Source organism: Priapulus caudatus, unplaced genomic scaffold (genome assembly GCF_000485595.1).
Source record: "Priapulus caudatus unplaced genomic scaffold, Priapulus_caudatus-5.0.1 Scaffold194, whole genome shotgun sequence".
NCBI lineage: Eukaryota > Metazoa > Priapulida > Priapulimorpha > Priapulimorphida > Priapulidae > Priapulus > Priapulus caudatus.
In genome coordinates, this window is record NW_014577255.1 from 3,597 (window position 1) to 14,584 (window position 10,988).

Consider the following 10,988-nt stretch of genomic DNA (forward strand, 5'->3'; position numbering starts at 1 on the left):
TGTTGTCTTTCCGCGTACAGTCCATTCTTAATTCATTCATGATTTATATCGCTGATATTATATCGCTGATTTATATCATGATTTATGTCGCTGCAGTAAGGTAATAGAAGTACGAGAAACAGAACGTTGGTAAGAGAAACAGTAACAAGTGAAGTTCGTGTCATTATAATACCACGATGTTTTAGTTTTAATATCGGTAATATCGACACGATTTTTACTCATCACAGCAAACAATAACAATAGTTATTATTAGTAAATATATGAATAAATATTATTAATGACTCACAGGTACAAACAAACAGTAATCAACGTAGGTCAGCGCTGCACCGATGTCAGCGCCATTTATCGACGTCCGGGGATTTTACGGGCAGCCGAGGTGCAGANGATGATACTGACAATGAAATGAAAGCAAAAGATAATACTCAGATAGACAATGAGTTGAATTCTGACGGTAGAGGATCCACACACAATGAACCAGGCAGGGAAGACAACAGCATTGAGGCAAATGCAAATGTGAGCTAACGCATCTTATTTCCTCTGAATATATTTAAAGAAATGCTCAAGCTGCCATTGATCAAGAAAGAGGCTTGACGTTATGCTATAATACTAAGATCAACGAATTCACACGACATGATATTGCAAATGTTGCACAAAATATTTCCTTAGCTAAACATACAATCTTGTCTGTATTTTCCATGTAGGTTAATCCGCCGCACATGCAGCACGTTGGGGATCTGCTGCGCAAGCTTCAGCTAGAAATTCCGGACATCAACAATTTAATTGACTTCTCAAACGGTCAAGTAGATGACCTGGCCTTCGACTGGAAGACAATGAACTGGACGGACTGTTCTCAAACGTGCGGTGGTCATGGCGTGCAGGCACGAACGGCTGTATGTGAGGTGAGCTCCACTCAACTGTATCAAAGGAGGGCGGAGGGTCGTTACGATTGGGACGAATGCAACAAGCATACCATTCCATACTCCGTGTAGAATTTCACTGCATTATCTAACCATCTGTGGAGGAAATACGTTTGATATGTACAGTCACTACACGCCTCGCATGTCCTAGCCGCTCGTATAGACGTGTGCAGTCCATGTATACGCACACGACGACGTTCTATTTTTGTGATGCGTCTAGGTATCGATACACGGGAAACGCAAGAAGGTGGATTCAACGTTGTGTACGGAGGCGGGCCTTCCCAAACCACCCGTGATGCGCAAGTGTGGGATCGGTCAGTGCCCAGGATGGATCGTTGGGAATTGGTCCAACGTAAGTGCAGATGTACGCCTCCCCCCCTCCGCCACCACACCGCTTGATCGTTGCTCCCGCAAATCTTAATGAATCAATCCTCAATTCGAATTAATCGGACGGTAGGTCAGATATTTAAGCATTTAATTATAGCGAGATCGGTGTGCAAGGTCGCGGGAGTTGCCGGTGTGTGGGAAGAAGTTTGGTAGGATCATGGCGAGTCTATGTTTCTTACGTCATCAATCCAGCAGCCTATTGCCATAGACCATTAGTGTAGAGACACAATTACTTATAGACACGTTACTAATGGTTTCAAACGCTGGAATGGTTTCACAAGTTTGAGTGGAGAAGAAATTAAGCTGCAACCACTATAGAAACCGCATGACTTTAATACCCAATGAACTGCCTGCCAAACATGCATGAGTCAGTCTCAGAAGTAGTGTGCATGTATGGCTGTCAAGCTCTTGCAGGTATTAACAGTCATGCCGTCTTCAACGTTCTACGTTTTACGTTCGTGTCTTCCGGTAGATAACTTTACATAGGTGGTGAGAAACGCGTGTACAAACAGACAACACTTGGCTTATATATATATATATATATATATATAGTGGGGATCTATATATTTCATTTTTCTTCTATCTGCTGGAGTTTTATTTTCTGCCATGTGTATCTCTGGGGTGATCTGTTGCGCTTGAGCATGTTCCTCTGAATTCCCGCATATATAGACGACGTTCAGCACTTATTGTTCAGCAGAAAATCTAGATATCAAGTTCCTGTTGAATAATTCAAATGTGAGAGTTTCGTAATGGCTGATAATCGATTTGGCTGCTAAATAATGGCATGGTGCTTGGAGTTTATCAAATTATGCGTTCCTCATGAAATATACCGATATACCGTATTATAGCCAAATACGGTCTATGCCAAATCTGTGAGGTGTAAAAAAGTAAAATCTTGGCGGCTAACGCGCCGTCACCCACTAACTGCATGTGCATTAAAAAGTAGCTACGCTACAAGATTCCCTAATATGAAATATAACATATAAACCCCGTATTGTTGAAGCATGTCGAATTGCGGTAGTAGGCACTGACCGAAATACTGTAAAATCCTTTTTTTCGTGGGGTTCTAATTTTTGTGGATTTCGTGGGTCCATTAATCTACGAATTTATGTACCAAACGAAATATTATGTACATATGTCAATTGCCGGTTCCGGAGTGGAGGCCCGCAAACCGACGCCTGCCGTCTGTGCGTACTAGTAATATATACTATCAACAACTTCAACAACTAGTTAGTAATCTGTTTGTTGGCATTGTTGTTTTTGAAAAAAAAAATTATTGGAAGGCTTGATCCACGAATTTAAGAACCCGCGAACATGTATTTTTTTTATTGAAACCACGAAAATTGGAACCCACGAAAATAAGTGACTTTACAGTATGACTCACAACCAGAACGTCCCGTTTCCTTTGAGTCATTAGATTATTCCGAATTATTAAACATGATACTAACGCTATCCAGTTTAATTCAAAATCATAGTTTCCACTGATGAATATTGTGCCAGATGAGACGTTATGTCGTTCATATGAGCAAATACGTCTCAACTCATTTGTGGACGACCCATGAGCGCAAGCAATCCATATAAATCATCCACTGCTAATGGTTCACTAATAAATATAAAGGATCATCTAGCCAACGGCTATGGTCACACGACACTCACGTGCGTGCGTGTTACGATACAATGTTCATCCGGCATTTCATGGTTTACATGGAGTGAACATGTTGCGTTTTCCTGCTTGCCCGTATAGTGCATGGCCTCTGAGTGACACGGACTAAACATGGCGCTAAGGCGCCGCGACCTCACTGTCAGCTTCCCAACAGCACTAACTTGCCCCCTGACAACTGCAACACCCTCACCAAGCCTAGAGACACGGAGGACTGCCACAACAAGAAGTGTGAGGCAGTGTGGAAGGTTGGAGAATGGACCGAGGTATCTGTTACACCTCAGCCACTGTAAACATCGCACTGTGCATCTATGTGGCTTGTTGCATACGGAGTCGGCATCGCGCCATGCACTGCCTACCCATACTTCATCTGCATGATCCGCTGTCGATGTTGTCTCCCTGTTTAGTGCTAGCATGCTGTAGTTTATATCCCGACATTGCTGTGCATAGCATGCTAACAGTTCGCCGAATAGTTAGAGCAATTACGAAAGATCACAAAGAATTTTACATTTGAAATAATGGTTTCTAATCAAGACTGTTAGTAGCATGCATTGTTTTCTCATAGCAGCTTGTAAATGGAAATGCTCTTTCTTGTTTTCCCCAACGTATACACATCATCAGAAAATTAATGCATGTAAGCCAAATGAGTGTGTTTGTTGTTATTGTGTTGAGCTGCAGTTGTATGCCATACATATAAAACATGTTGGGTCACAATAGCATTATCAGATTTGCGCACTTTAATACGCACACTAAACCCCAAATTACATCATTACACTGCATTTCTCTCACAATTATGTGCTAGATACATGAGGTGCGTGCGTGCGTGCGTGCGCGTATTGTTATTCGCTGTGCACAAGTAACCCGTTGATCTGTGGCTGCGACATCGCCTGGCTGACTGTGCATCCATTCTACCCCAAGGGCACGTGCACAAATGGCAACAACTTCGCCATCAGCCTTTCCCATCTGCACCTCTCCTGCCCGTGAAAACCCAGAACGTCGATAGATAGCGCTGACGTCGGTGCAGCGTTGACATACGTTGATTAATTAACTAATTTTAAATTGCACTATTTAACTGTTTGTTTACCTGTTGAGTCATTAATAATATTTATTCATATATTTACTAATAATAACTATTGTTATTGTTCGCTGTGAACGCGATGATCGGGGTGATGAGTAAAAATCGTGTCGATATTGCCGATATTAAAACAGCGTGATATTGTAATGACACAAACTCACTTGTTACTGTTTCTCTTACGAACGTTTTGTTTCTCGTACTTCTATTACCTTACTGCAGCGACGTAACACCATGTAAAAATATGGATATAAATCATGAATGAATTAAGAATGTAATTAAATGCACTGTACGCGGAAAGACAACACACACGATACACTTAACGGTGAGGTTGCACATTTTTACGAATTTGCGTTTATTAAATATGCAATATATTTCCACAGATCATACCCACAACTACTTCATATTTTTATAGAAATTATTCCTCCGTAAATGCAAATTCTTTGGCGGGGGCGATTTTGTATCTAGTGTCTCCGTTCTTTTCGCCCTCGATTACAGTTTTGGGCTTCAGTGGGTCAGTGTGCGCATCACTCCGTCGTCCCGTCCAGTGCCCGAAATTAGCGCTATTTTGCCGGCGGCCTCCGGTTCAACCCCGTAAACCGCCGGTTCAACCCCCCATATAATCAGTCCACTTGCCTGTCTTGGCTTTATATCAACTATTTTTTACTTGGTGACTACTAAGATAGAGATACACTGCTAGCAATGAAATACTGAAATACTACGAGTATGGATAATAAATACAAAGCTAATACTTTTATTAATAATGGACAAAATTGAACAAAATAAGGGCCTGTTTAAAATTTTAGGTGGGCATGTTTACATTTTGGACAATTTCATGTCCTGCCCGTCTGTTTATGCCATTGCTTACTCACCATCAGCTTACGTATATTCGAATATTTTCATCAATGGGAAAATTACATTTTAAAGTGACTGTATGATATACTATTGCATTGCAACTACTTTAACTTTCCATTAAAGCCATTATGATTAGCGTAGCATCTTACACACGACTCGCTTCATTATAAAGCATTCGCTCGCAATAAACATTAAAAGATACCAAAGCTGCATACATTTTCAATTCCTTTTTCTCAATAAATCGAAGGTAAATGTTCTGCTAAATATCTATTGAAACCCAGACGTGCCTCACACGCCACTTCGTTCATTGTGTTGAGAGTTGCTGATGTAAGTGCGACCGTAGGAGAATCCAGAAACGCGTGGGCGAGCTAGCTATGTGAAGAAGCATGCTAATAAAGTTTATCTCAGTTAGATCCAAATTAAGTTAAAAATAACTTACACTGACGAAAATCGGCTAGCTTTAATTCTCTGCATGGCTTACGAGCGCTAACACTTCTAAACAATAACATGACAGCTTGTGGTGTATATTACGTGATGAGGTTTTAGTAAAAAAACATGGATTTCTTTTAATGAAAAGAACCATGATTTCGATCCAATTCAAAATCGAAACCCAGTACATGGCACAGAAGAAAGTTTAAGAGCGCTGTTTCAGCTCGGATACATCCGCGGATGTAATGAACATACGTAACGTGCACACGTAACGTGAACACGTTACATCGCAATGCTATCTGCGTATATCACGCGACTCGATTGTATGAGTATGTTACACTGAAACGTAATGCATGCGCATATAACGCAGACACGTAAATTGAACACACTACTGAGCAGCATACATAACATGGACACGTAACACGGACACGTTTCTGGGACAGGTTACTTGCATACATAACGTGGACACGTAACACAGACACGTTTCTGGACAGGTTACTTGCACACATAACGTGGACACGTAACACAGACACGTTTCTGGACAGGTCACATGCATACATAACATGACACGTAACACAGACACGTTTCTGGACAGGTTACATGCATACATAACGTGGACACGTAATACGGACACGTTACTGGGACATGTCGCATGTACACATAACGTGGACACGTAACACAGACACGTTACTGAACATGTCGGCATGCACACATAACGTGGACACGCAACATGGACACGTTGCACAGATATCTGCCTTGCATGGGTAACGTGAATACACAGTATGTGCATAATCATTGTTATTACCTCCGCCAAGGGGTTGGCAGGAGGTTATGTTTTCACCGGCGTGTGTTTGTTCGTTTGTGGGTTTGTAACACCGTTCTTTGTGTACAGCCTAACTAAAAAAGTTATGGACAAATTGTCATAAAATTTTCAGGATAGGTCAGAAATGGGCTAACTTAGAATTGAAAAGATTTTGGTGGTGATCCGGATCCAATTAATTATTTAATTAATACAATTCTTCACAGTGAGAGAATTCAGCTGCTTTGGCGGAGGTCTGCGCTCTCCGAGTGCTGTAGTTATTGCTGTTATTGTTAGTAGAGCAGGAGTTTGTAATAAATCGGCATTGGTTCGGCGGAGAAGCAATTATTTTTGTTCTATTGTGAATACAGTAAATGGAGAAATTGCAAGTAGGAAGCTACAGTGTGCGAATTGGGCAGGCTGCAGTGTTTGTGAGAAGCTGTGTTTTGTAAAACAAAAAGAAGCTGCAAATAAAAAATGGGGGAAAATTTCAGGGTAAACAATAAAAGATAGGAACTCCCAAATGTAGATCATAGCTTGTTCTCCCCGTACGTGGGTCCTTGTAACATGTTGATAAATAAAACTGTTATATCTTATCGTATATCTTGTGTCATTTGCACACGCGACGCGTGAGACAGCAGAGTGACCGATCACGTGACGATTAGTAATGAAGCACGTGACAGGGTAATTCATCTTACCTCCAATCACAGCGGTTCCAACTGAAACCCACCACACGCCAGATCAGGTTTGTGTGACATTTACGGTGACCTTATAGCACGTCACGTGTAGGTAAAAGGCCGACTGACCGCGTATAAATAGTGAGCCTTACGCCGATAGAAAGCAGTCAACGTTTGATCAGCAAGTCAGGTGGACATCAGGAGCAGCAGCCGGTAAGGTAAGCACGTTTACATTTATTTATGAGTTGATAAGTTCTCTGAGGACTACGCATCTATAAACGCCGTGTTTAGTATCTAGTTAAGATTCTCGAGTATTTCTCGAGGTTCTCAGGTTAGTATTTCAAACCAAGAGAGACAATATAGACCAAGGTAGATGGTCAAGAGTGACAGATCGACGTAACCATATAGATGTAGATGTGTAGTATTTAGTAAAGATTCTCATTCGAAGCGACGTTTGTTTACTATTCGCTGTGATATCGTATTGCTGTATTCTTTACTTTACTGGCTTGCGTATTAGAACCAGGCCTGGCGCTTGTGAATTTGCGCTGGCTCTGTGTATAGCTTCGTTCCGTTTCTCGGTGTAGTTACAGATACAAAGAGTTACTACAGCAATCATGTGCAAGCTGGTCATCCTTCTCGTGGCGGCCGTGGTCATCGCCGTCACTCACGCTCACCCACACCCACACTTCCACCCTCCGTGTCCGTCGATGCACCATGTGCTGGAAGAGTGTACATGCACCGGCCCCTACAACGGCTACCCTAGCATCGTCTGCGATGGTCACGATATGTCCAGCAGCCAAGCGTTCAGCGTCATGGAGGCGTTGCCCCGTGACGTCACCTACTCTAGCATCGAGCTGCATGGGTTCGATCACATGGAGGAGGTGCCAGAGCACGTCTTTGACGGCCTGCACTTTGAACACGGATCACTGAAGATTGATGACAGTCACCACCACGGGGTGGCGCCAGTGCTGCATGCACACTCCTTTGAAGGAATGTATCATCTGGAAGAACTCACGCTTTCCTACTTGAAGTTGACTGGCGTGCCGGCAATCATCTTCCATTCCATCGAAGACAGCGTCGGTAAGTCAGAACAGATAGGTTGTCTTTGATTGATGTTGGCTTTCATAGGTCATGTTGGTGTTGTAGTAGTGTTTCAGGGAAGCATGTAACCTGTTGCAGAAAGGCTGAGTCTGAAGGGCAACGACATCACGGAGCTAATCCCTGACGCCTTTCGACTGAACTCTGCACACCCTCGTCGAACTGAAACTTGGGCCGGAGATGACCTGATGAGGTGAGTAAGTAACAATCTGTAACGCTGCTGATAGCAGTTACTCAATCGTATATTCGATTATAATCGGTCGTTTGCCTTCGGATTATCGAATCGATTGAATGCAAAACTCTGATGAATAAGATGATGAACATCTAGACCGATTTTCCTTACAGGGGTTTGGACTGAGCTCTCTCGTCTTTACCTTACTACCCGGGCACCTTCATTGAAGTCGAAAACACTGGGAAACTGCTGGAGCCTAGCCGGCACATGCTCCTGGTGTCTACTGCCAGCGGCGTGTTGTCTGGTCTGTCATCCACGTTGAAATCTATGACTTATCTGGCAGCCGTTTGACGTGATTGCCGGGAGCTTTGACTGAGTTACCGAAAGCATCCTTACGGTCGATATGCCAAAGCAACACCGTCTACTAATCGCAGAGGATGGCATTCAGGGACCTGACAAAAGACATGTGAGGTGAGACAGGGTGGGTGTGGGAGGGTGGGAGCATGCGGCAGATGCTGGAAGAGTCGAAGGCTCCCTGATTTACTGTCGAACTCCCTGATTTAACATAATATGAAGGAGTCCGTGTGTATACACATAAACTTGTTCAAAAGTGGTGTAAGATAATTTTGATGATATGATCCTACAATAAGATGCTGATGATAATGATACTGTTCGTTCCAGTACGTCGACCTGTCTGGCAACCATCTTACTACCCTCGCCAGGAATGTGTTTGACGATGACCTGGATTATCATCATCATTATCACCATCACCACAACGACGATCACGTTCATCTAGATCTCACGGATAACCCGTTGATCTGTGGCTGCGACATCGCATGGCTAACTGTGCATCCATTCTACCCCGAGGGCACGTGCACAAATGGCAACAACTTCGACGTCAGCCTTTCCCATCTGCACCTCTCCTGCCCGTGAAAACCCCGGGCGTCGATAGATGGCGCTGACGTCGGTGCAGCGCTGACCTACGTTGATTAATTAACTGATTTTAAATTGCACTATTGTTGTTGTTTACCTGTTGAGTCATTAATAATATTTATTCATATATTTACTAATAATAACTATTGTTATTGTTTGCTGTGATGAGTAAAAATCGTGTCGATATTACGATATTAAAACAGCGTGATATTATAATGACACAAACTCACTTGTTACTGTTTCTATTACCTTACTGCAGCGACGTAACACTATAAAAATCATAAATGAATTAAGAATGGAATTAAATGCACTGTACGCGGAAAGACAACACACACGTATACAATTTTGACGCGTTGCTTTACACGATACACTTAACGGTGAGGTTGTGCATTTTTACGAATTTTGCGTTCATTAAAATTATTATATTTTTATAGAAATTATTCCTCCGTAAATGCAAATTCTTTGGCGAGGGCGATTTTGTATCTAGTGTCGCCGTTCTTTTCGCCCTCGATTACAGTTTTGGACTTCGGTGGGTCAGTGCCCGAGATTAGCGCTATTTTGCCGGCGGCCTCCGGTTCAACCCCCTAAACCGCCGGTTCAACCCCCCCCCATATAATCAGTCCACTTACCTGTCTTGGCTCTATATCAACTAGTTTTTCAAAAAGAAGTAAAGCATGTTTCAAGTAATTCCTGTCAAACAAGTAGAGCTACACTGATAGCAATAAAATACTGAAATACTACGAGCATGGGATAATAAATACAAAGCTTTTATTAATAATAGAAAAAAATTGACCTGCCCGTCTGTTTATGCCATTGCTGTTTATTAGCGTAGCATCTTACACACGATTCGCTTCATTATAAAGCATTCGCTCACAATAAACATTAAAAGATACCAAAGCTGCATAAATTTGTATTTCCTTTTTTCATAATATCGAAGTAAATGTTCTGCTAAATATCTATTGAAACCCAGACGTGCCTCACACGCCACTCGTTCATTGTGTTTGAGAGTTGCTGATGTAAGTGCGACCGTAGGAGAATCAGAAACGGTGGCGAGCTAGCTGATGAAGAAGCATGCTAATAAGTTTATCTAGTTAGATCCAAATTTAAGTTAAAAAATAACTTACACTGACGAAATTTCGTCAGTGTAAGTTATTTTTAACTTAATTTGGATCTACTGAGATAACTTTGATTAGCATGTGAACTATGAGATCCGATAAAATTATTCAATTATATGTGAAGAAGATTTAGGATTTTACTGTTTATGTTGGTTGGGATGAATTTGGAAACTTGTTTACTAAGATCAGCTTTGTTGGCTACTGACGCTAGCTTAATTCTCTGCATGGGCTTACGCGAGCGCTAACACTTCTAAACAATAACATGCACAGCTTGTGGTGTATATTACGTGATGGGGTTTAGTAAAAAAACATGATTTTTTTTAAGGAAAGATCATGATTTCGATCCAATTCAAAAATCCGAAACCCAGTACATGGCACAGAGAAGTTTTAAGAGCGCTGTTTCAGCGATACATCCGCGGGATGTAATGAACATACGTAACGTGCACACGTAACGTGAACACGTTACATCGCAATGCTATCTGGCGTATATACACGCGACTCGACGTGATGCCGCCGATTCCGAGGCTCGCCGAGGATTGACACTTTTGTCTTCAATCACAGCTACGCCGCACCTCGCTATAATATATATAAGGTGGGACCCACATCAACAGTACCAAATCGCCGATCTCAGGAACTAGGGCATTTGCTAGGCTAGAACGGTTTCCCTGAGATAGAGTTTGCACAACAACGAAAATGAGCAAGTCGTTTAGCGCGACTGCGCTACGTCTTTCTGTTGTATTTTGGGTGGCATCTCCGTAATCAGAAGTAAGCCTCGCCTCTATTCGTTGATGGGCTTTGAATGCCGGGGCGTCAACGACTTGGACGCCGTTACTGCGTGTAGGTGTTTGGCGAGACTGTTATGCTTTGCGTAAAT

General features: G+C 42.3%; 2 protein-coding genes across 2 annotated transcripts; both read left to right on the forward strand.

Annotated features, from left to right (window-relative positions):
- The first annotated feature begins 395 nt into the window (after window positions 1–395).
- On the forward strand, window positions 396–3,257 carry LOC106807075 (ADAMTS-like protein 3). The gene is made up of 4 exons (XM_014809315.1): window positions 396–513; window positions 702–899; window positions 1,138–1,269; window positions 3,111–3,257. The coding sequence occupies exons 1-4, from the start codon at window positions 403–405 to the stop codon at window positions 3,255–3,257; spliced, it is 588 nt and encodes a 195-aa protein (XP_014664801.1). The 5' UTR covers window positions 396–402.
- Window positions 3,258–6,942: 3,685 nt separating this feature from the next.
- On the forward strand, window positions 6,943–8,252 carry LOC106807076. The gene is made up of 4 exons (XM_014809316.1): window positions 6,943–7,014; window positions 7,387–7,876; window positions 7,976–8,087; window positions 8,240–8,252. The coding sequence occupies exons 2-4, from the start codon at window positions 7,411–7,413 to the stop codon at window positions 8,250–8,252; spliced, it is 591 nt and encodes a 196-aa protein (XP_014664802.1). The 5' UTR covers window positions 6,943–7,014; window positions 7,387–7,410.
- Window positions 8,253–10,988: the final 2,736 nt, after the last annotated feature.